The sequence below is a fragment of the Diadema antillarum genome, unplaced genomic scaffold (genome assembly GCF_040938485.1).
Source record: "Diadema antillarum isolate AM-2024a unplaced genomic scaffold, OU_Dant_1.0 seq00000136_RagTag, whole genome shotgun sequence".
In the NCBI taxonomy this organism is placed as follows: domain Eukaryota; kingdom Metazoa; phylum Echinodermata; class Echinoidea; order Diadematoida; family Diadematidae; genus Diadema; species Diadema antillarum.
Window position 1 is genome coordinate 494,326 of NW_027271213.1, and position 26,969 is coordinate 521,294.

Consider the following 26,969-nt stretch of genomic DNA (forward strand, 5'->3'; position numbering starts at 1 on the left):
GCGAAAAATATTTTGCTTTACAGTATTGTAAATATATACATCATGTACATATTAACAGCACTGAGAGAATCGGGTTGAAAATAAAGAGCAATGAGAGACCATATTTCATGGCAGAAATGTACATTTTTAAGCTACTAGTACATAATAAGCTGTACATAATTTGCATGAGAGGAATCGCCTTTGGGCATTATTGTTGGATACATCCACAGAATTAGTGTGTGTACTTCATACTTTACAGACTCATTATATACACAGAATTTGTCACGATTCAGTCTATACCCAAATACAAAGCTCAAATGTACTGTTGTACACCCTGTGACATACACGTACAGTACACTTGCATCACGGAACCCCGTTTGCAGGCACTTGCGTTTTACTGAGAGGTATTTATGGAATATTCATTCACATAAAATTGTGATCAAAAGCCTCTTGGTCTAACTTTAACCTTGGTTTTTAGTTCACAATTGATCAGTTGAGGCATTGATGTGTGAGTGTAGGTAAGTCCCACACAGAGCTCTTAACCACCAGCCATCTTGCGTCTGCATGGCAAAAAAGGTTACTGTATACAGGGGAGCCTTGTTATAAAAAAAAAAACAAGAACCTAAAATCTGACAATTACATCTTTAAAAATAATGATGAAGATGACGATTCACAGCATTTGTACGACACCATACATATGTATATCTTTTTCCAAAAAAAAACAAACATTCAAAGGTGCAGACTCCTCCACGAGAGTTTGTAATAGAAGTCTGGCGAAAAATGGGTTTCTCACTACATTGTAATATGGGGGTACAAAAGCAGAAATAAAAGAGTTGGCATCTTCAAAATTGCCTTGTAATTAGAGGGTTTTGTTACAACCCAAACTCATTACGAGGTTCCACTGTACAATTGACAGCACAGACATTGTCATTTCAGACTTGTGGAAACCTTGTTGCTTTATAGGTCTTCTCTTCTCCCTCACCCCCACCCCCCTTAAAATGGAACCTCTCAAAAACATTTTCTTGTGAAGAGTTTATTTACTTTGAGGTGAATTCCAAGCATTGCATACATTCAAGAATTACTGTACATATGTGTAAATGTAGGGAACAGGTCCTTGAGACACTCAGGATGCTTATTGTTCATCTATGACGCAGCCACCATTGAGAATGACTTGTTTGGTCCACACTGCATGCAGAAAAGAAGTTGCAAACAGACAGACTCATGTACTACTGTGAGACATAGAAACTGACAGACTGGATCCATCACCCAAACATCTACAGAAGCAATCTTTTCTTCAGCAATACACTGCAGGTTCTCTTTATATTCACTAGAGTGTATATGGTCAACAGACGAAGGTGAGATTCAGCCCCACCACAAGACTTCACGTAATGCAACGCTGCACACTGGCACTGGTCCGACAGTCCCTAACCAGTAAAAACCACTGTTGGACCAGTGACCTTTTTAGGAATGAACCAGTAAAATTGAAAAAAAAAAAAAAAATGGGTACCTACTGGTCCGGCAGACAGGTCAGACCAGGAGAAAAAAATGGGTTAGTATGCAGTCCTGCTTCACATAATGAAAACAAAGAAAAGAAAAGAGAAGGACACAAATTCTTAATGTCCAGGCAGTCATTCTCACGTTGTTGCAAAGGGACCAGCATGAGCAGCGAAATTTGGCTTGTACAAACGTATGTACTCAGAGTCACAGTTCAGAGCCACACAATTATACTCATATATATATATATGAGTGAAAAGAGGCGTCTGGCCTTGTGTCAAGACACCACCCTTCATTTTTTCTTGAAGAAGCTCATGAGGGTGGATTGCTTCCCCTTGCTACTGGGGGGCGAGGTCTTCTTTCCCTTCCCCTTCTTCCCCTTCTTATCCTCCTCTTCCTCATCCCTCTCCTCCTTCTTGGGTTTGGGCTTAGGGGGCGGGGGCGGCTCATCGTCCTCGCTGGCGTCGGTAGACTCACTCTCCCAGACTTTTTCTGTTACTGTAAGGAGCAAAACAGAGTGAGACGAGCCTCACCAGAATGACTATTGGAATACGTATCTCCTTTGGATACTGACTGCTTTTATGAGTGCTTGTAAGAAAAAAGATGTGAAGAGTCACACCACAAGATGAGCAAATTGCATTTTTTAAACATTTTAAAGTAAGACCATCATCAGATAGACCAAAATAAAACCTTTCCAGTGATATAAAACTTGTAATGTAACAAGGATTATTCTTGAAGTCATGATTAAAAATTTCCTGTATTTTCTTACTATTTTCTAGAGGGTTTAATCGCAAATGGCTCAATTTTAAAGTGGATAAGAGAATGAATATGTCTTCAATCATAAATAACGTCTGCACAAATTTAACAAATGCTCGCTATTAAAGCCTGATGCTTTCTTTGAGTGAAACCCCAACACTCACCCATACAACCCTCTTCGTCCATTGTAATCTTGCTCCTCAGGACCCTCTTCCTGATCCGCCTCTTGCCACTCCCCTTCCCAGATGACTGCTCAGTCTTCTCTTCTGATTGGTCGGCAGTGGGGGGAGGGGCCTCTCCCTCTTCCTCTGATTGGTCTGGTTCAGCCTGAGGGGGTGGAGTTGGTGGAATGGGGCTGTCATCTGGGGGAAAAAAAGGCAGAGGCAGAAAAACACTCACTATCAAGCTGTTTCAAAAATACTGATTGTGCTTCTTGCACCTTGTGCAGACACTCAAACAACAAATCAATCTGTATATCTGGATAAAAGGTTTTGATACAAATATCCAAGTTTTGCATCAGTACCTTTAAGTGCAATGGTCAGTTCACATGACACTTTGAGACTTTGATGCGAAAGAGACATATAGTATGAACATGCACCAAACTTGCTTTCAATATTCAAATAACAAATATTAAACAAGCATACAAACAACACAGCAGCATAATGGTAAGTCTAAAATCTGCCCTCACACTTACCCATATCTTCTTCCTCTTCGTCCTCTTCTTCCTCATCACTACTGTCTTCTTGCTGGATGATGCGTCTTCGTTTCTTGGCAACCTTCTTTCCTCGTCCTTCATCATCTGTGTAACCAAAACAAAATATTGTAACTCTTTCTTTTCTCCATGTTGACTGATTGACATTTTGGATCCTAGCTAGCTTACTAGCAATGACATCTTCATAATCCGTGCAACAAACAACTGAAGAAGCATGCCAGGAACCAACCAACCAACAAACAAACAAAAAACTTTACCATATAATGCTGTGAATAAACTAGCAATAAAAAAAAAAACAGAAACAAAAAACACACTTTTCTTACAAAACCTTCACCCCTCTGCTTAATATTCTCTTGCTTTTAATTCCTTTTTTTTTTACTCGACAAAGTTTTTAAACCAAATGCTGTTATTCTAATACTAAGCCATCTACTTGTATAACTTTTCATTCTCATTTCCTTCTCATTTCCACTGTAGTTTCAGTTTCCAAGAACTGAAATAAACTTGAAAAATAAACAGAGATGCTATCAAATGTCTCTGAGGTTTTGCCAAAGTACTCATGTGAAAGGACTGAGCAATGTTTATTTAATAAGGTCTTCTTTATCCAGGGTAGCCTCTTCAGTATTGCAACTGCTCTACCAGTGAGCCCTGCTGTTATTATCACCCTAGCGTTACCAGGTACCCATTTATACACTCAGGTTGAGAGTGATGTGGTGGGTTAAAACATCTTGTCCAAGGATGTACACATGTAAGCACTGGGCAGTAATCAAACTCGGGTCCTCCAATTAGGGGTCGGGAGTCTTATCCACTACGCCACAATACCCTCATTTTTTTGTTTCATGAATACATGCAATAAAGTGATTTAAGAATGACTGAACATAGATAAATAAATAAACAGACAAACTTATGGCAGAATTCAATGATATTGATAATCACCCGACTCAGATTCAGAAACACTGATTCTCTTCTTTTTCTCTGGCAGGGATTTTCTCTGGGTCTGCTTCGCTGTGGTGACCTTTGACCTGGCAGGCTCCTCCTCCTCCTCTTTGACATCCTCCACTTCTACATCCTCTTCTTCCTTGGTCGATCTCTCCTTTGTCTGGTCAGCATCCCCTGCTGGGCTGAGCGAGGGCGCTGTTGAAGGTGTATTGGGTTTCTTTTGGCTCATGAATGCCAGCATCCCCTTTGGTTTGGGTTTCTAGACAGAGAAAGCCGTATCTTATAAGATTTATATATATATATATTTTTTGTTTCATTTACAAATATACTGCCAATGTTCAAAGGTTCTTCAAAAGTCATTAGCAGGGTAGAAATGGACTGTAATCATCAGTGTAAACCTTAGACCATGATTGTATTGATCACCAAGTCCTGTTTCCTCAAAATGATATTGTCACTCATGGGATGGACTTTATATTTTATTTGCCTTCAGTGTTTTACTTTTAAAAAAATGTTAATTCGAATGAACACATACAAATTCAAATATGCTTACATGAAATGATTTCTTTTCTTCTTTTTTTTTGTCACAAAACATGAGAGTGATTGAATCGTACTACAATGAGCGTTTGAACCTTTTTCCATTTGCACGATTTTATGTTTCAACCTACCGAAACTTCCTTCTTCTTCTCCTCTGTTTTCTTCTTTTCCCCATCCTCTTCCTTCTTTGGCTCCTTGGTCTTGTTCCTCTCTGCCTGAGCGGCGAAGCTGGCTGCCAACGAGCCCTTCTTGGCTTTGGGAGCTGATGGCTTGGCTGGGGCAGATGAAGTACTAGATGCCGACTGGTTCCCAAACCCATTAACCTGAAAGGAAGTGCGAGATTCAAGGGTGTTTGCAAGTGGTATACCTTGGTGTTGTCACAGTAGTTTGGACTGATGTTTGATGCAATTGTTTGTTACATTTGGGGTTGTTGTTTTTTTTCAGCATGGACAAAACATGAGTCACTATTAAACTTGCTGACTTCTGAAGAGTAACAAACATTCTTGGCTACCAAAATGATGAAAAACAAGGTTGTCAGCACAAATAGGTTATCACTTTAATTTTGGAGGCAGAGTCTTTGTCTTTCCAGTTTTCCATCCATAACCATTAGATGTGTTAATTAGAGTTAATTAGCACAACCAGTTGTACACTATAATCAGTCATCAGAGTATGACATTATACTACATCTTGATATCACCCAACACATTTGATGGAAAGGGGTTATATTCGATGATCTGAAAAAAAAAACAAATGAAAAAAAAATGACAAAAATTACCACATTTGCATAAATAGTGAGCTCTTGTTGGAATACCACTTATTCTCTGACAATTCTGATTATGCATTCTTGTAGACCACATCAGACACTGAGCACAAGCAAAATTTGGTGACAATCATGCAAGTGACAGCAAAGATCTCAAGACTAAAGATGCCCTCATGCGCCCAGTGTTTGAACCTAAAAAAACAAGAGACCCGCGGGTCTAGCGCTCACCTGAGTATCGCAAGTTCACCTTTCACGCAGTCACTAATCTAAATTAAAATTTGATCAGGCATTCTCAAGTAGAAGATGAAAATGTACAATAAGGGCCCAATTTTTTAAAGATTCCTTAATTTGGGGGGATTGGGGCCCCCTGGGGCCCTCTGGGTGGGGCATGGTGCCCATTTTGATAAATTGAGATCCTGACCCCCTAGGGATGCTACCTGCCAAGTTTGACAAAAATCCATCATGAGGTTTTCAGGAAGAAGATGAAAATGTACAATTCAGGCCCCCATTTGGACCCTTCCAACCACCCCCCCCCCCCCCTACCCAAGAGGGGCACCCCTGGATCTCCTATGAACAAACTTCAAACTACAGTCATTAATGTACTCACTCATGATATTATCTCAGCTCTATAACTTCTGATTCTAGAGAAGATTTATAAAGATTCCTTCATTTGGGGGGTTTGGGACCCCTGGGGGCCCCCTGGGTTGGGCATGGTGCCCATTTTAACAAATTGAGATCCTAACCCCCTAGGGATGCTACCTGCCAAGTTTGGTGAAAATGGGTCATGGGGTTTTCAAGAATACGATAAAAATGTTCAATTTAGGCCCCATTAGGACCCCTCCTCACCCCCTCCCCTGGGTCCCAAGGGGGGCACCCCTGATTCTGCCATGAACAAACTTGAAACTACAGTCATCAATGTACTAACTCATAGTATTAATTTAGCTCTATCACTTCTGGTTCTAGAGAAGAAGATTTTTGCGGATTCCTTAATTTTGGGGGGTTTGGGCCCCCTGGGGGCCCCCTAGGTGGGGCATGGTGCCCATTTTAACAAATTGAGTTCCTAACCCCCTAGGGATGCTACCTGCCAAGTTTGGTGAAAATGGGTCATGGGGTTCTCAAGAAGAAGATGAAAATGTACAATTTAGGCCCCATTAGAACCCTTCCCCACCCCCCTCCCCTGGGTCCCAAGGGGGGCACCCCTGATTCTGCCATGAACAAACTTGAAACTACAGTCATCAATGTACTAACTCATAGTATTAACTTAGCTCTATCACTTCTGGTTCTAGAGAAGAAGATTTTTACAGATTCCTTAATTTTGGGGGGTTTGGGCCCCCCTGGGGGCCCCCTGGGTGGGGCATGGTGCCCATTTTAACAAATTGAGTTCCTAACCCCCTAGGGATGCTACCTGCCAAGTTTGATGAAAATCAGTCTTGGGGTTTTCAAGAAGAAGATGAAAATGTAAAAAGTTTACGCACGACGCACGACGGACGACGCACGACGGACGACGGACGACGGACGACGGACGACGCACGACGGACGCCGGACGAAGGGCGATCGCAATAGCTCACTTGAGCCTTTGGCTCAGGTGAGCTAAAAAGAAAGAAAGAAAGAAAAAAGCCCAGTCTTTCTAGGGTTAAGACAAACCTTGGGCTTCTCTGATGTAGAAGTGGGCTGCTGGGAATCTCTTAACCTTTCTAGCTCATCTTTTGATCTGACCTTGGCTGCCTCGCACTGAATGGCACTGAATCTGGAAAACAAAGTCAAGACATCTATGAGGATCACACTGCTACCTGGTTAGCAGCATAAAGAAGTGCTGTCTCACTCAAGTTCACCAAACATGAGTTAGGTTCCATGGCCTCCAATGTAAGAAGGGCAACTGCTAAACCTAGAACGGGAAGACGCATCAGCATAAGGTTTTATACAACCCTGCATCATCCTTGTGAAATGGAAACTTTTTGCAAAAGCTTTACCTGTTGAGGAAGGGCTAATTTTGCTACAACATGCATTTTACATAGACACTTGCCCGAGTATACTCGGGACTCGTCCTCAACAGGTTGAGCCCACATTTCATCAACCTGTTAATGTTCACATGTGCACTATTGCAATATGCTACTGCAACGTTCGAACCTTTAACATATACATTTATACACACAACATTTAACTAATATTCCCACAGTTTAAAATGGACTGTGTATTCATGTACATGAACTAGGCACTAACAGAATAGTGGCAATTCCAAAACAGCTGTTTTGAATCAATATTTGTGAAATCATGAAAATTGATTACAAACCTCGGAAACAAAGATCAGCTTCATCAAATTATATTATCAAACCAATGAAGACAGTTGGTATTAAAAGTTACCTATTTGTTCTTGTGATGTGTTGCTTGGTGATCTCGTAGTCTGTTGTGAAAAGGGCATTGCTGTCCTTGAGAGGATTCTTCTGGACGCTGAAAATGTGCTGACCAAGCACCTTCTTCATCCCGGACTTCACACCTAACATGCAAACCATGGACATCATGCAATGGCATGAAAATTGACATCTTCAACAAGCATTCAACAATGGTAGAAGCTGTCATTGTTAGAGGCTCATAGTCTTGTATTGTCTAAATTGAGATCTGGCATAAATGAACACCTCATACTATAATGGCCAATGTGCAAAAATAGTCAATTCTTTGCAGAAAACAAACATATCAACTCCTGCAATGAAATACCGGGTAGTCCATCCTTTATACTACCTCTCTAGATCCCACTGTATCAAGTGTGTCTGTTCATTGTATGCTTTTAGTTTGTCTCTTAAAAAAAAAATACTTTATACTTTTATCCATGAAGTGCAAAGAGAATTTTGGTTTGTGCTATATGAGAACAGTTTGATATTGTCCTGATAGTGAGATATCAACCTTCACAACCCATGCCTGGCATTTACCTCACAGCCAATGGAAGGATGCTTGAAATAAAAAGAACTTCTGACCGCTGAAATCATGCAAGGAATACCTACACGCTTCACTATCAAATCCACATGTTTGATGCAATATCTAGACTGAAGCTATTCTGGTATCAAAGTTGACATGTAATAGCAGGGCACTTCCTCTTGCTAATCACTGACATCATCTAAATTGAGTTGAAAAAAGATGAATAAATTACAAAATCAGTGTGACAGTACCTTCAAGTCCATTTTCATTGACGATTGCAACTCTTGTCATCTAGAAAGAAGAGAAAACAAAACATGCATCTTAGTCATTCATAATCAACATGCACTATGAGGGGAAAACAACCCAGTTCACATCCACTACAAATCAGTCTTTTTCAAAAATATATAAACAGCTACATATTGATTGGAATACCACAGATATTCCAGTCATTTTACAGGGCTACAGTGCACTCCCATTATAATGAACATGGTTACAGCAAAATAAAAATTCAGGCTGCAACATTATCCTCTTTTTCTTGTTTTTTTCTTGTTTATTTGTTCATTAATAACAAAATTTTGATATAACAAAAGAAAACTGTTGGTCCCGAGGACTTCCTTGTAATGGGAGTCCACTGTATCATGAAAGAGCTTTTCATGTTAAACATAACTACATGGCAGGTTGCAAAGAACATACACACACTTGCTGCATTCAAATTCTGTATGAAGTTAAGATTATGCAAGGGCTTGATATTCAAGCACAGAAAAGGATTTGATCTGACAAAATACACTTCATTATTGTTCAATTGTGACCTGGGTTTGTTCCTGGTATTCTTTACAGGGCTGGCCAGATTTACCTCACTCTAAAAGCAACCTCTTTTGCACCTTCTCCCCATCTTGCCCGATTTAGGGCATCCTCCTTTCTCAAGCAAACCCTCCCATGCTCCTCCTCCACCTGTCTCTTCCACGTCTTCTTCGGTCGTCCTCGCTTTCTTAGCTCATTCACTGTAAACTATAGCACTTTCCTCATTTTCCACCGACACATGGTTAAATGTATTCAGGAAAAGATAACCATTCACACATCTCTAGGTAAGATCACATTTGTCATTCTACAATGTCCCCCCCCCTTTTTTTTTTTGTGGTGGGGTTGTTCAGCTTGCTTATTTATTACACCAGTGGTTTTCATAGCATTATATTAACCAAGCCTTGCGATCTGATCTATTACTTGTGGGTATATTGTATGATGCTGGCAAATACAAATGCGTATTGGTGAGGCCCTGCCTCTACATTTCTCTCACCATACAATTCAATTAAGTTGTACCCATTCCAGAGTGATAGAGGAAATGTGTTCTGTGCCATGTAGAAACACAAGAAGCTCCAGCTGAAAATCTGATTTTGTAAGGTTAGACTGGTATGTAGCACAAAACACAACGGCCTTGCCATTATGCCTATTGGTAGTAGTTCACTGGAGAGTAATGGATATAGTTCACCTGTATGCCATTCTTGGTTTCTTGTGTCCCTGTGACTGCATAGGTTACATTTAAGGTGGATGGTGCATCCCTGGTCTTCTTTGCTTGTTCTTTGATGAATGTCTCCAGTAACCTTCAAGAGAAACAAATGCATAAATAACATAGAAACACTCCATCCACATTACAACTCTGATATTTGCTTTTGGGCAGGTGCGTCTCGGGTATTTTGCTCACATCTACACACGTTGCACTAGATATCCATAGTAAATAAATGTATGGAAATATTAATTTCCACACAACATCATTATAGGAGTTGAATATATGCAGGAATGGACATGAACATCTATTTTAGATAATGCCATTTGACCCTCACAAATCAAGCACAAACCCCACTACTTCCTAAACCCCCCAAAGAAAAAAACACCAAAAACAACAAAAAACAAACAAACAAAAACAAAAACAAAGCAAAACAAAACTGCAGCTGTGATACAAGACATTAAAAGCATTTGACAAACTTATAATTTTTACTTTTGAACCCTTTCCTTTGTGAGAATGTATAAATTACAAATGTTCAAGGTCACCTAATATGTGATATGTGATTGTATTGAAGATGTTTTTGATCAGTTGGAATTCTCACCTTTTTGCAGAGTTTACATGAACTTCAAGGGTTTGGCTGAGCCATTTGTAGGTCACCTGCAGAATGGATGGATACAAATGCTTAAATTAGAATTTCTTCTGTTTAAAAATGCATATATTCATCTGTACATACCTCTTATATACCATGTACCTCTTTAACCTTCAGACTTCTGAATGATTTTGCATAAACAAGCTTTTGTATACAGTGTATTATTCAACTGTAATGTGTCATTGAGACTGCTGTTATTCTCATAATACATGTACCGGTAGATTTCAACGGAAGATGAATACAATTTGCAATTAAAATCTTCACTATTGCATAACCTTTAAGGCAAAGGAGAGGTTTCATTCCGTATAAAACTTGAGAAAATGAGTGAGAGAAAGGATGAGAAGAAGCAAAATGAAGAGAGAGAGAGAGAGAGAGAGAATGGGTAGCCTAGGAGAGGGAGGGGAGAGAGCATGGATGAGTGACTTGAACAGGAAGATGCCTTCGGGTATCGAAGAAAACATTGAATAATGAAATTAACACTTTAGCATCTAACTGGGAATTAAAATATTGAGATGATCTGTAAAAGAAAGTTACTGAAACCATACAGTTGTAATTGGATCATTTCATAAGATTCTGAAAAAAAAAATACTACTATAACTATGGATAACTATAGCAGTATGTTGGATTCCTTGATATTTTTTTTCTTTAAGATTTTAACAGGTTTCCTCTAAATGCAATCAGCAGCATAACATTCGGATTCCACACTAATAAACAGGAAAAAGGTAAAGTCAAACAAACTGAGAATTTCTTTATTTCTTAAATCAGACATAGAATAACACTCTACCGTCTACCAGAGTAATAAAATTATAAGTATGGTAAACTTCACTGCTTCACATAGACCAGTGGCAGTGTAGAACCAGACAGAGACAATTAAAAACCTGCACCAAGGTCTAACCTCCAATACCAAAGTTCGACCGTGCGCAAAACTTTGCTTCTACTTGTACTCTCCACAAGTAACGATGCAGATTGAATTTTGGACTGCCTTTATGGTCGGATTTCCGGCGGCTTGCTTTACTTTAGAAACTGAAATACCACGGTACTGTACATGCAAATACATGTGTGTATGTTAAGGCAAAGATATAGCACCACCTCACATACTGTAGAGCTTCTGCTCAAATCTGGAGATCTCATCATGCTCGTTGATTTGAACAAAAACAGGACCTGGACTCCAGCTCCAGGAGTATCGATAAAACGAAAAAAATATATTTGTGTCAACTGGTCAATGATTGAGCATCAGAAATCCCCCAAAAAGGAGGCCCATTTGTACTGTAGATCTACTACTATCTAGGCTCCACTTGTACATCCACCTACTAGTAATCGTCCATATCATTGTATCAACACCGAAAATCTAGTCAACCTAGATAGAAGATAGCTCTGCTTTGACACGAGTGTGATCGTGACCAGTACGGTGACTGTAGTGTGAGTCTAGAATTCTACGTGTAGCGGGGGGGGGGGGGGCCTAGGCAGATTTTGTTCTGCTGAGAAGACTGCTCGACGCACAGAGCCGGTCTGGCCAGGCAGAAGGTATCTTGTCAGCAAACAAGCAGCTCACAGTGGACCAACAATAGCCATCCAAGCAAAGGCCATTAAGAATTTTGTTTAATTCTATGAGTAAAGTGATGAAATATATCAATTTAAAAAAGAAAAAAATACCTAGGGAATCTGGCGTAAATACTAGTACTCAATCGTGAGTGATACACGCCATTAAAACCAAAACAACAACAACAAGCACTTGTTTGGACAAGTAAAGCGTTATCTGGCAACATCAAAATAAAGGAATGGGACTGACACTGCAGTGACACAGACTGCGCGGGGGAAAATGGACAGTTGGTACTACATGCCACAAAATGAGAAATAATCGTAAATTTACCACTTTATCCTCGTCGAATACATATTCTTCGATGTTGTTAAGGAACACAGTTGTCTCGTCCTCCATATTACTTAAATTTTACTCTCTTTTCCTCATGGTAATATCGTGAACATCCTCTTTGGACTCGCGCGCTGACGGGGTTCCGGAATGCTGAATATGTTTCGATGATGAATAAACTAAGCTCAGGCTAAAATTATAAAAAGAGCATAATATGATACAAAATTTATATTTTTGAAATAAACATATTTTTATCTAAAAACAACTATTTCATATTTACACAAATTTATGAATCTTGAGGACGATCATTAAAAAGCTGCAGATCATAGCTCTAATTTTCGCACACAAAACCATGTAAACTTCCGGTCTGCAGAGGCGTTCTTAGCTACGTACAGGTGTATCGCGCGATTCATGTCCCATCTTATACCGAGTACCATCCGATCAGCCGAAGCAAGCCAAGTAAGGTAATGTATGTAAGTGTTTTGTATCCCTTTTAAGCGCTTGATTTGACGGCTGTTAATATGGACAAAACAGATAAAGCTACTTATATTAAACCTGACGTCGAAAAGCGAATTTACACAGCAGAGCTCTCTCTGACTCTGTGTCACGCATGCAGCAGCTGTTCAGCTAAAACCAACCCTCTGCCTAATCTAGCTGAGTTCCGTACCGAACCCTGGGGCGGGGCCCGGGGAAGCCGTGGGCTAGGCTTTGGCTCCTGGGCCGCGGAGTCTCGCTCCTGGGACGTGGCGAGTAGCTCAAGTAGCTGAGGGGCAGTATGATCAAGCAAAAGATAGCCACACTATGCACTTTGTGAATACAGTCACGCACATAAAAATTATATTGTGAGGTTAAATTTTATACTGTCAAAAGAAGAAACGAAACCTGGATTCCCTGGAATTATACTAGAAATCATAATCAGCACAGCAGGCCGGGCTCGACAGTGTTGACTGTGTTGACAACGTTTAGTGGCCATATGGTGGAGGCCAACAAAGACTGATGCCAGGCCACCAACAAATATCCATAATTATTGTTAAAGGTTATCTTTTGGTGACCCAAATGGGCAACTACATGAGTTGTGTGGATTCCTTTAATTTTGTGCCACTAAAATTTTACATTTAAACTTTAAAAGATTTTAGTGGCTTGAATGGGCCACCAGAAAAAAAAAAAAAAGAAGAAAAAAGTTAATGTTGAGCCTTGAATCAGTCAAGTACAGATTGGGGCATTCCACATCGATGAATTGCTAGTGATCAGTATCTACCTACAATACAGTCCGACCTTGGTCTAGTCACTGGCCATGTTGGACTGGCACCTCTCAGCATGAGCGATAATTTGGCCGGATATAGGAGAAACAATGTTTATGCCAGCATCTCTACATGTTTGTTGTGTATGTGTTAACTGCGACCAGCCCCAATGTGCAACGTTGGGGCTGCGCCGTTTTCGCATTCAGATCTTAATGTTGTACAAAACGGGTGCCGTTCCGGCGCTATATTTCCTTAATTTTTCAACAAAAACTACTAGGAATACTTACATGGGTCGATTAAACCTAAATGATTCACATCGGCGTCTGTTTGATGCATTTCATTGCTTATGATGCAGAAAATGCTGTCTTATAAGGCAAATATCTTCAGCTTGCCGATGCTCACTAAAACTCACAATCACTTGCACATGCGCACAGCATGCATTCAATGCAGTCCATTGACAGCTGTATTGCTCGCGACATGATGCATATTCATTTCACCTTATATGCACCGTGCGATGATGCATTATTCATATCCTTGAGCATCCGTAACGTTGACGTCATTGTTCACGCATGTGTAGATGCGTACTAACAGTTAATGGATATACACGTTCAAAATAGCAGCAAAGCTCTCCACTAGGGCAGGCCGCTTATACTCCTAGAAAATGTGGAAAATTTTGCAGTTTCCAGATAAATTGGTGAGAAGAACCAAGGCATTGGGGTAGTGTATATTTCATTTTTTATTGTTACTGTGTTTATGATAGAAATTCAGCCATGGTGTATTTGTGAAGTTGCCGTATATGTGGCAATAGGGAGTTGTTTGTGATTCTCACTTTAACGAAACTGCGAGGTAGCCGCCAGGACCCCGCCGCAGAGCGGCGGGTCTCCGGGGCTATGTATGTGTATGTGTATAGTATTAGTATCTCCAAAGTCCACTACTCATCGACCACCTATTTTTAGATCGACCATCTTCGCGGAATGCCTTTCTACCGTATATAAAATTAAAAGAATGCATGGGACGGGGCGCAATATGCTAGAATATTCAAGCCCTAATACAAATCAAGAGAAATGAGGAGAGAACAGGGAAATAGCCTGAGGAAAGAGGAGGAAAAAAATTGGAAGAAAATCCTGATTAGTTAATACACATACGGTAACTGATGTTATTATAAACATGTCTTTGCTATTCACTAGGACTGTCAAGGTTTATGTGATTTATCAATGGAGAAGAGGCAGCTGGTTAAAATGATGAGCTTGCACCAGCACACAGTAAAAAATATGACTTGCATTTGTCACTGAGAATTGATGTTATTGATGATATTGATGATATTTGTCACTGAGAATTCCATGCATATGTTATGAGTCAACAATCTGATCCCGGGATATGAATCTGCGGTATTTTCTGCCAGAGTAGAATGAAATTAAGGTGAAACTGAGGGATATTTTCTAAGATACAAGGTATTTAGTAAAAAAGTGGTCAATGAGTAGTACTAGTAGGTCCAACCATACATTACGTAGCTACCGAGTCAGTGGTAGCTGGGTACATTGCATGGTACACAGCAACAAGTTGGTATAATCTACAGCAAGTTAAAATTATAGTCTGTTTTTTTTTCTTCTGAAATTAAAATATTTTAATGTAAAATTTGTAATGTGCTTCTCTTGGGAATTCATATCATACTGTAGGCCTCATTAAAACAAAACTTTACCACAGCAAAACTTAAGCAAAACTTTACCACATTTGAAGTGATCTTCATTGTGAAATCAAAGAGTTGTTACCTCTGGTCTGTTGATACCTCTAGAGGGTTCTGTCATATCGTACACAGTGATAGAAAAATGTCGTGAATTTGGTGTTCTCATTAGTGTTTTTGTCCATTTGGTTTTTCTTTCATGCAGTGTAACATTTTATTTAGCACTATCATTCCATATTGCCACTTCTGCAGACTACCATTTTATATTGTCTCTTCGCCAGACCCTTAACCCTGATCAGGCTTGGGGGGCGGAATCTGCCCCCCCTCGACGTTTTGCGCAATATCTTCGCAGCGCGATAAGCTCCCGCCGCGATGTTTCATGACTTTTTTCTTTCAAGTATCGCGCAACTTTTGAGACCAAAATTGTTGCGCCCGCGCGTACCGTTTTGACGCGACGCCCGTTCAAAAAAAATTGGTCAACCCCAAAATTGCTCCAAAACGTGATTTTGTGTACAAATCCAATGCAAATTGTGTTTTTTCAATTAATTCACATAAAAATTCATATCTTGACTTAGAATGGACGAAATTAATTCATTTTAGCATAATAAAGCTTCGAAATATGTCTGTGACAAATTTTGGCCAAAAAATAAACAAAAACAAAAGGTCGAAAAACAATGAAATACATAAGAAATTAAAAAAACAATCAAATACATAAGAAATTAATTTCGATACAGATTTTTTTTTATCCTATGTCTCAGGAGAATGATACAAGAAACATTTTAAAAAAGAAATAAGCTTAATTAGAGCATTAATAAGTGATTTAGAGCCCAAAACTGATTTTATGCATAAATTACAATAATTAATTAATATAAAATATAAGAAGAATTTTTCGGAGAAAGCAACCATACATTTTGATAGTATACGTCGCGGGTGTTGCGTGTGCCGATTTTCGGCGCGATCATGCGTTCCATAGGCGAGATCTGAAGGGGGGGGGGGGCGGATTCTGCCCAAAAAAGCCCAGCCTGATTAGGGTTAATGAAGACACAATATCTAAGAGAATAATCTTGGGGAAAAAAGTGGAATAAAAGCTAAGAAAATGGAAGGGGATTGAGCAGATCCTAGGAAGGATTAATGTGGGAGAGAGAGAGAGAGAGAGAGAGGGAAAGAGAGAGGGAGAGAATAGTAATTGAAAGTTAAGTCCTGGGGGCATTTTATGAAGTGTTTTGTCCGATACTTTCTCTGACAAACTGTTAGACATGTAAGCTACTGAAATCCATGCATCTGATTGACTGACAGCATATTTGTCAAGAGAATTATCCGACAAAATGCTTCTCCCCCCCCCCCCCCTCCAGAAAAGGGCTCCTGTGGAAGAAGGATATGGGAGAGAATATTTAATGTTAAGATATAGTCCTGAGGCTGAGAAAGCACTGAGAAAGAATCCCTGTAAAGAAACGGTCAAATGGTAAAGTAGTATTATCTTAACCTTTTTTCTTATTCTGTTCTTTCTCTTACACTTTAGTCTTATCTCTCCTCGACTTCAAAACCACTTTCCTTCCTGTTTTATTTCCTCCTTTCGTCATTTTGATTCCATGTTCCGTAGTCTGCATTGCTTACTGACTACATTTCTCTCCCTTTGATAGTTGTGAAACATCTGTATGAATTTATATCTACTTTACTTCTCTCTCTTAAGGCCATGATTTTTCCAATCTTCAACCCCCCCTGTTTGTTTCATCTTTCTCCTCCCAATGATTTCTGTACCCTTTACCTGATTTTCACTCTACTCTTCCTTTTTTTAACTCTCCCTGTCCCCTATTCTCTCATCTCCACAAGTGGAACTTCAACTTCCAGCTCACTGCTGCCACTGTGTTGTCACTATTTGCCTTATTTAATACTAAGTACTCTCCCTATATTGCTTCCCTCCTCTACTCTCTTTTTTTCTAGATTCTTCTGCCAAGCAATGGTCTCTGTAAGGACCATGTACACATGATGCTAATGCAAACCTCTCTTCCTTGTTTGTTGTTGTCATTTTTTTTAATGGGGCCATTGCTTACTGTAGTCTGTATGTGCTTATTTCAACATGATTTAAAGAGTCGATACTTTCTTTTGCTATGAAAGATGCAGACATTTTGTAGAAACTATATGTTTTGTAACTTTAAAGAGTGTTACTATAGTATTGATGTGTCATGGTAATTGGCAAGTTATACTTTTTGACCAATTTTTGCTTAGATAATGGAAATGGTGCATCGTGTATATTTTTTAGTTTACATGAACGAAGAGCTGATAATCTGTTTTGGATGCATGGGAATAAAAGCAGTGCTAGTATTAAATAGCAGTCTGAGAACAGCGCAATACAAAGTGATATACTGTAAAACGGGGAATGTTCGCATGCATTTTAATTTTGTGAACTTCGCGAGCGCCAAGATTCGCAAAATTAAAATGCCCGCGAAAGTTCTTGTCTACACAATACGCATTGAACGCCAGTGACAATTGGCAAAAATTTCATGCCATGAAGAAGGCCGTCGGCTCCAATACGTGAAAATTTCATGCCGCGAATATGTCATGTTTTACAATACATGTATACTGCATGAATTAGCCACAGAATGATTTGCTGAGGTATTGACAGCTGAAGTGAAAGTTACCCTCATGTTTGAGGATCATCAATGATAATAAGCAAAGAGGAAAGGTTGGGGATCGCTGCCTTTGTTTTAGCAAAGCCTGTCCATCAAACTCTACATACATTGTAGACATATTTCCTGATGGCGATTGGGCTCAGTGTACAGTAGATTGCTGCTGGCCTGAGATCCCAGATCATTCCATTTTGTCGTTTAATAGTGCCTGATATATCAGCCTTACATGTATTTTATTACTCTCAGAACTGTTCACATATTTTTTTTTTTCTGACCATTAGTGTATGTTTATTACTTGTATGCAAATCTGTAGAGGAAATTTTCGTGTGCACACTTGGATTGTGATTATCCTGCTAGTGAGCATTGTATCTGCATATTTGGAATGACAGTAATATATTTCGAATATGATCATGCGATGCCTGTTTTTTTTTTTTATCTGTAGTTTGCACATGGTACCCAAATGTCAAGATTCTTGAATGCATTCAATGAAATAAATTTTGTTTATTGCCAAACATACTTCCACATTTTCATGACTCCTTGCAGTACCTGAATGATGAAGAGTTCCAGTGTAAGCTTGGGTGATGCATGTACCTCCCGAATGATCTAAGACGACAACATTTGTGCTGACGTGACAGACACTCAAATATAAGGTATACAATAGTTAGGAAACAATCTGCGCCGTACGGGGTCACAGGAGAACCAGCCATGGCTTCGCAGAGAGCCCAGAGTGCAAGAGCGCCCCCACGAGACGGTGAGGGGAGCAGGCAGAGGGAAGCCCTGATGGAGGAGAAGAAGGAGGAGACGGCTGCGATGTCTAGCAGCACCTTCCTGTCGTGCCCAGATCTCCAGGCTCTGTGGAAGGAACGAGAGGACCGAACAAGGGCCACAATGCAGGTGATTTGCATGAAGCATGTACTCTTAAATAAACCACTAATTCCTCATGTATATATATTTTGCAATTTTGTATATCTCCTTTCTCAATGAAACCAAACTGTATTTTACCAGTCAGAAGATGGTACACAAGTAGCTACAAACCAAGCAGATGTTACATGTGTACTTGTCTGCACATGCATCTTGGGTGTCGCTTGTTTAATGCATCTAATAGGCTGAATGCTATTAATTTCAGCTGTAGCATTTAAATGAGTAACAGTAGGGGAAGATAATTGCAAACATAGAATAAGACAGTAACAAAAATAATCTAATTGAGTTGACATGAATGGGGATTGGCATTTGCTGATGATTAATGCAGCTGGCAATAATGCGAGTGAGTGAATCTTGGATTGAGGTCAAATTCTATTGATATTTCTCTCTATTCTGGGGTTGTATGAATCATTCTAGGTCATGCTACCTGTATATTCCATGACCTTGTAAATCTATTATCATTGATCATATTTTAGCTAATCAAGTACAATTGTTGATATTAATGATGGACTGTGCTTAGACGTCTTGAAATGTGTGAAGGTGATATTCTTTCCACTGAATATTCATGCCGAGCTGGTTTCAGTTATGCGTACATCTTGCTGTGTTCAGCCACTCAGATGCTGAAATTATTGTTGCGCTTTGGCCAATGTGATGAAGACGTACATTGTAGTTTTCATCTTGTGCCCACTCTGCTTCTAATTTCATTCATAATTGACTACGTACATTAGTACGCACAGATCTTCCCCCCACCTTTGGTTTTGGCACAGACTTCATTCAAGAACCACTTCTTTCATCAATGATCAATCAAACATTTCTCCCCCCCCCCATCAATGACCTACTTTTCCCCCCTCATTTCTTACTACCGATAATCTGGGTTGAGACATGATATGAAGATTCAATTAGCATGATTGGGTGCTTGTCCTATGGAATACCAGGAACAATACAAAACAGTTGATGCAAAATGCGTGCGCATGCAAATTTTCACACACACACACACAAAAAAAAAAAACATGCGCGCAACCGACCAGCTGGAGCTTAAAAAGATAAAAAGTTAACAGTATACTTTGCTAGATACATGTATCTCAGACTCGGGGGCATTTCTTCTTTTATAGTACCTCGAGCCAGAAATTGCTTGATGCCTTATAGAATGTCAGCTGGGATCTTCATTTGGATATTTGATTTTGAAAAATTGGTACTTTGTGATCAATGCAAGTTTGAAGTGATGTCTTGATACAATGTATGATTTAGATAGCTTGGGGCAGTGCAGCACCTAGCTTGTCATGATTGGTACAAGGATCTGTAATATGGTTCAGTGGTACATGTATTTGACAAGATGATACGAAGGTTGTGCAACGTAATTTGCCGATTGCATGTTTTTTTGGGTTTTTTTTTTGTTTTCCTGGTATCATTATTAATGTGTCACTTGATTTTCTGTCGTGTCCTTTCTTATCTGTTGATTTTTAAATGAGACTTAAATCAATCATTTTTGTCTACTATATCTATAATCTATTTGCATATTACAGGGTACAGTATGTGGCATACACTCGAGAATATTAATTCAGATTATGGTTTCAATGTTCAGAGTGTTTATCATATTGACCTCTACAGCTCTTCTTGAGAAGCTGTAATCATGAATGACAGCCAAGCAAGTGATGTACCCTTTGCACTTTTAACGTTATGAGGGGCAGCATTGTGATGGGTTCAGGGTCAGACATTGCTCATGGTTGACAAATGGTCATGACGCAAAATAATGACCTTGTTGTCCTGCCCCAAGGATGGAGGCATACAATATATGAAAATAGCTTTCAATTCTTTCTCCTTGTGTGCTTGCTTGTGTGAGTACAGTCAACCTCGCGTAAGTCGACACCGCGTAAGTCGACAACTCGCCCAAGTCGACAAGGAAAAAAAGTCCCGATTTTCCCCTTTGTTATTCCTTGAAAATTTCTTCGTATTAGTCGACATTTATAAGTCGACAACTCGCGTATGTCGACATGATTTTTCAGTGCCGAACGTGGTGAAATACATGCAAATTCCCTCGCCTAAGTCGACATATTTTTTCCCCTCAAATTTGAATCGCGGTACTCTAAAGAACGATTGTTCTCCACGCTCCGATTTGCAACAGAACAGCGCGATTTGCGCTGTTCTACATCTCTACATCGATCATTGTACTTTCTCCTTTCTTTCGCTAGTGTGTGTGTGTGTGTGTACACGCGCGTGTGTGTGTCGGGTGTGCGTTGACGTTGTCTCATGCAGTGCAGGCGTACTCTGTGATCAGTGTGTATTTACATTTGTGCCGTTCTGAAGGTTTTGATATCGGTTCAGTGAGAACATAGCGAGAATAAGCGTGTTGTGTTATGTTCGTTTCACACTATACACCCCTCCCTCATCACAGTAGAAGTAAAGGAAACGTTTTGAGACGAAAGTCGTGCATGGCAAATCGGAGTTTTATTCGGAGATGTTCAAGATTTTCACTCGAGCGAGTCTTTATTGCAAAAACAAAAAAAACAAAAACAAAGGCAGTTATTTATACAACATTAGGCCATTTAAAAGAAGGGATTGCTTTTGTCAGTCGAAACCCAAGGGGGAGGGGGACAAACCACAGAAGGCTACCACTGACAGTGACCACAGCGTTTTGGGACAATTTATACATTGGCGGTAGCCTCAGAAGTTAAAAGGTCAGGCGGTAGTAGAGAGAAGTGCCGTCTTGATTTCGTCTAAAATGATTTTGAATACGAAGAATTGCTGTGTCCGTCATAACATTGAGGATAGACACTCTGACGAGAGGAGGCTCACACATAAGCATTTCAGAAAGTTTGCCGACAAAACAAAATTAAGTGTTAATTGAAACGAGGAGAGAGGGAAAAGGGAAGAGAGAGAGGGAGAGAGAGAGAAACAAGCGTTGAAAAGTTGAGATGCTACACCAATAAGGGGCCTATAATCAAATAAACTAGCGTGCTGTATAGTGCAAAGTTAGAAAGACCGGATGCAGCAGAAAGCGTATCTGGTCACGAACATCCTTACGTAATCAGTTTTGGAGCAACAAGCCTTCCCTTGTTTGAATCGTTGTCGACACGAAATGTAACATGTACGTGAACCTGACCCATCAATCCTCTTGTGGATGGCGCATGATACACATGTGAAGAACAGAGGCTTCGAAATGGCTACCAAGCGCAAATTGAAAACGAAATCTTACGAAGAGAAGTATGCTATCTTGAAATTTATGGAGGAAAATCCATCATGGAAGAGGAAAGACGTCGCAGAAAAATTTGAGATCAAGCATAACACGTTGTCGGACATAATAAAAAATCGTGACAAAATAGTTCGGGCCGTTGAGCAGCCAGGTGATGTTCTAACGGGCAAGAAACGTCGGATGAAGCAAGTGACTTTTGAGGACGTGGATGCTGCGCTGCTGGCATGGTTCCGGCAGAAGGACTCGCGGCCAGACCTCCGTCTTGATGGCGAAATGCTTCTCACAAAGGCAAAGTATTTTGCCAATGAATTTGGCCATGATGCTCAACCGACATCGAGTTGGATCGATCGTTTTAAGAAAAGACACGGCATCGGTCGAATCCAAAAGGCGGGGGAAGCTGCCGGTGTCAGCAATGAGATTGTTGATGAATGGAAAATGGGCAAGCTGAAAGACATCTTGGAGCGCTTCGAGCCAAAAGACATTTATAATTGCGACGAGACGGGTCTTTTTTGGCAAATGCTGCCAGAGAAGTCGCTTGGCTTTCTGGGCCAAAGTTACCACGGCACCAAGCAATCGAAGACGCGCATTACAGTCCTCGTTTGCGCCAACATGGACGGAAGTGATAAACTCCCGCTGTTTGTAATCGGGAAGAGTAAGCGTCCTCGAGCATTCAGAAATGTGCACCGTCTCCCAGTGACGTATGAGGCTAACAAAAAAGCGTGGATGACGGGGGACCTGTTTCGAGGTTGGCTTATGAAGCTGGACCGCACCATGGGCGCACAGGGACGGAGAATAGCGATGATCGTGGACAATTGTCCAGCTCACCCTAACATTGAGCTCGAAAACATCGAATTAGTGTTCCTCCCTGCAAACACAACAAGTGTCACCCAGCCAATGGACGGAGGGATCATTCGTAATCTGAAGTTACACTACAGGCACATTTTGTCATTCCGACGCCTTGTTGCTGCTGAACATGACTCTCCATTCCAGTGGAACTTGCTTGATGCAATCCTTGCCGTCAGATCTGCCTGGGCCAAGGTGACAGCGGAAACAATTGCAAATGTCTACCGAAAGGTGGGTTTCGTAGTCCCTCCCACAGAGCAGGAGCAGCACGCCCTGGCCGACCACGATCCCGCTCCTGACGAAAACGTGCATGAGGTCGAGATCGAGCCAACGAGAGAATTCAGAGGCATTTGGGAGAGGCTATCTGATCTCTACAAAGACGTGCCACCACTTGAAGAATACATCAGAGTCGATGACAATGAGCAGTGCTTCGAAGAACTGACGGATGATCAGATTGTTGGCATGGTGAAATCTGGTCCCGACGATGAGCCCGAGGAGGAAGAAACTACCGAGGAAATTGATGACGTGAAAGCCCCGCCAACTGTCAGCGAAGTTTGTAATGCGCTGGACGTCATTCGTCGTTGCAATCTAACTGGTCAAACTCCCGACTTCATTGGCACGTTTGTGGACAAATTTGAGGCATACCTGATGAAGGAACTACCTAAGCACAGCAAGCAAACATCCATAACTGATTATTTTTCGAGCAAGTGAGTGTCATATGTCGAGAGGTGAACATGTTATAGGATGTACTTTCTCAATATCTCGTTCAACCAGCTTCTCCCTCGTTTGAATTAAACTTGACACTTTGCATTAAATTGATGTAAGAGTTCAGAGTTAAATCTGATTTCAGATTCAACTACTTTGTCTACACCCATTTGATTGTCCGGCAATGCAAATACATTGAAATCGTCTTTGTACGGCTCTACACTGTTGTTGAATTCATTTAGGCATGTTAATGTATTGCCGAAGTTTCAGTTGTTTTTATTTTATTCATTTTTGCAAGTAGGGGCCTACTTTCACACATATGACTTCATGTGAAGAGAAAATTACAGTGTATGTCAATATAATTTGTGTACAATTGCTTACATATTTTTCTTGTACTTATCCGACCATATTGCTTCTGCTCACTTGCAAAATGTATTCACACGACAATTGAGCAAATGGGTGTAACTTAAGAAAAAAGAATGAGCGTTTCTCGTGTTTGCATTGATTTACTCAAAATATAAGGATGCACGTATTCCCGATCTAAAGTGTCTTTTGTAACTTGATTGGTGTTACATGTACACTGAACGTCCATGTAACAAATTAGGAGAAAGAATGTAAACGTATGGAAACAAGTGTTGTGTTCCAGCGATGTAAAGTTTATCCACCACTGAGAATTTATCGACATAACTATGACTTACTAATACCACCGGAGTTGCACATTGTCGTTTTGTTAAATCAATGGCTTATTATAGGTCTTCCATATACATGTATAGATCCCTCTGACCGTAATGATGACTGCATTTTATTTATTTTTATTTTTTTGAGGGGGGGGGGGGGGTTGATGTTCTACAGATGCGGGAAATGTTTGCAAGTGTTATGGTACATTGATTGTATATTCATAACCACTGACCGAGAGGGATCTTTATGATTCATGCTCCAACTGGATTTTTATTTGACAAACGTAGGTGTCCGTGTATTTTTATTTATTCATTTTTTATTTTTTTTTTGGTCGTGTTGCATAGCAGTGTTCTTGCATTCTAAGCCAAGTCCAAAACATACATCTATCTGTTGACAGTCTGTAATGAGTTTAATTATCAAAGGACATGAAATCACACTGTCCCTATTGTTAACAAAGTTTGCAGGCGTATGTTTGTAACCACTTCTTCATTATTTCACGAAACTTCACATTTGACATCGCTGCACGATATCTTTCCCCCGCGTTTCGGTGACAGCGGGATTCTCAAGCACGCACGTGGGTTTATTCTTTCTCTGTCTTTCTTTCCACTGATTGGCCACTCAGCTGTTCGCTCTCTTGCTGAATTCCCGCTCTCTCCATATCTCTCTGTTTCGCTATTGGTGCGTTGTTTCACTACTTGTGATCCGGCACAGGTCACCCACTCCTGTGTTCTTAATTTATGCACGAACTTGATGGTTGCTACGAGAACAGTGCGCACACAGGTCGTGATCGTGTAAAGGTATGGAAGGTTGTTCAGGGGTGTGCGTGAATTTGTTTGTGTGCAGGCATAAACAAACGATCCAATACATGTACACGCAAAATCAATGAGCACGTGCTAGCACGACAGTCGACAGCGTCATGCAAGCCTCTAGCTATTTATCGTACAGATTGTCTTGTCACAGTATGCATGCGGTGTGTACATTGTACTAGCGAGTAGCAACATTGAGAAGTTACGATCGCTCTTTTTATGTTTGATCGACCATGGAATAAAGTTGACATAATCCCTTACACATATGATTTTCTGTGGGACTTCTATTTTTATTTTCATTTCATATTACTATTACTGTTAATATTGGTTGTTTTGTTTTTTTCTTGTTTTTGGCTGTCGATTGGTGGTGCGGTGACAGTGCAAGTTGCACGGTCATCCCAGTGATATGATTGTCATCAGATGACTGCTTATGGTGGTGGTTGTGTGGTACAGCATGCACTGTACAAATACTGCAGTGTGTATGACGGCGGACACTTGTGCCGGCGGTAATGAGTGATTGATGGCGGCGAGATAGTTGTGTACATGTAGTCATTAATGCGTTTGATGAGATCATCGATATACAGTACAATGTCAAGAACTTTCACATTTCCCTCGACAAATCAGAGTAAAGGAGCTCCTACAACACATCCGCCAGGTAGGCACAACGATCAACAAAACAAACTACCGTATACACTGTATAACGTAAGACTGCACCGGTACACGTTGTGCAGGGGACGGGACGAGGGGGAAAAAAAACAAAACTTCGTATATGTCGACATTTTGTCGACTTACGCGTAAGTCGACATTCGCGTAAGTCGACGCGATTTTCTCAGTCCCGAAAATGTCGACTTACGCGAGGTTGACTGTATTTGTTTAAATAAATCTATGGACAACTGTGTGTGTACATGTACATGTATTTGTATGTACATGTGTGTTTTGTGTATGTGTGTGTGTGTGTATGTGTGTGTGTGTGTGTATGTGTGTGTGTGTGTGTGTGTATGTGTGTGTGTGTGTGTATGTGTGTGTGTGTGTGTATGTGTGGTGCATGCACGCTATTTGTAGCTTTATTCATTATGTTGCTCTGTGAAGTACAATATATGATATTACATCCATGCACATCACATCGTGCAGGATGATTGTGGTAATAAGATGCCTTCATCTTCATCATGCCCATGATGTTGACATTTGTGATGCGTATCGTCATTTCTTCACGTCTAAAGTGTAGCAGTCATTTGAAGGACGCTTGTTATGCATCATGTAGAAATATTCAGCGGCAGGAAATTTTCATTTTTGCTGATTGCAGAAATCATCACTTGTGACTTCGAATGAGAACTACTCCAGTCAGTTTGATCATACTTGATAGGATTGTTGCCTTCCATAAATGAATGGAAAGGGGGAGGGGAAGAGAAAAAGGAGAATTGAAATGAAGATGTTTGGGAATTTCATACAGAGACAGAGAGCAGAGATAATACCCTTACAGCAGCATACTAGATAAAAGAAATGATACAATTGATCATAAATAGTGGCTACTTACAAAGTGCACATTCCAGTCTAGGTCATACAACAGTGTACATGTATACATATATCAAGTGCTTGTAGCATCGTTAAAATAAGTGCAATTATAATCAATCGTAATCATACTGTACTTGAATACAACTGAAACATGACAGTGTACAAACATTGTGACAAATTAAACAGTGCTGTAGTAGTTTATACCAGAGCAGATTCAAATGTGTTTGTAGGAGGGATTGACATAATGAAATTTGAAATCTGAGGTTGTTCAAAAGCCTTGGGCCCTGCATGTGAAGATGTGGAACTCTCTATGCAGTATCATTGTTTGGAGTCTGTAGGGATTTTGTGTTGGAAGAATGAGTGCATAGTGATGGCTTGTAGGGACTGAGGCTGCTTTACTGTATGTATAAGGAAGTAGGAGCAGACATGTTTAATGTATTGTACAAGCAAAAGAATTTAAAATGCGATGTGTTTGTCGACTGGGACCAAGTGAAAACAATGGAGGAATTGTGAATTGTGGCTAGTTTTCTCTGTGTAATCTGCTACTAAAGGGAGGCTGAAGGAATGTGGGGGAGGAATATAGAGATCCAAATGAACTCTCTCATAGTCTAGAAATATCAACCTGCCCACAGTGTTGATGAACCTCGTGCATTCATACTTGTACGTC

General features: G+C 40.3%; 1 protein-coding gene and 1 pseudogene across 1 annotated transcript; one reads left to right on the forward strand and one right to left on the reverse strand.

Moving 5' to 3' along the window:
- Positions 1-1,724: 1,724 nt before the first annotated feature.
- Positions 1,725-12,239, reverse strand: LOC139727549 (DNA polymerase delta subunit 3-like). The gene is made up of 11 exons (XM_071638529.1): positions 12,102-12,239; positions 10,184-10,239; positions 9,568-9,679; positions 8,333-8,372; positions 7,533-7,665; positions 6,816-6,918; positions 4,549-4,734; positions 3,875-4,136; positions 2,924-3,028; positions 2,394-2,591; positions 1,725-1,971 (listed from the first exon to the last, which is right to left on the reverse strand). Exons 1-11 carry the CDS (start codon positions 12,165-12,167, stop codon positions 1,766-1,768), a joined length of 1,467 nt encoding a protein of 488 aa, XP_071494630.1. The 5' UTR covers positions 12,168-12,239; the 3' UTR covers positions 1,725-1,765.
- Positions 12,240-18,315: 6,076 nt separating this feature from the next.
- LOC139727610 (uncharacterized) overlaps positions 18,316-26,969 on the forward strand; it is a 176,089-nt pseudogene continuing 167,435 nt past the window's right edge.

What these genes read in the sequence shown, in the direction of transcription:
- LOC139727549 (XM_071638529.1), bottom strand. Translation starts at nt 12,167, where the DNA reads ATGGAGGACGAGACAACTGTGTTCCTTAACAACATCGAAGAATATGTA. An exon ending in CAGAGGAGAAGAAGAAGGAA is followed by an intron (nt 4,137 to 4,548) that starts GTTTCGGTAGGT and finishes TTCTCTGTCTAG; the next exon opens with AAACCCAAACCAAAGGGGAT. An exon ending in GGACGAAGAGGGTTGTATGG is followed by an intron (nt 1,972 to 2,393) that starts GTGAGTGTTGGG and finishes TGCTCCTTACAG; the next exon opens with TAACAGAAAAAGTCTGGGAG.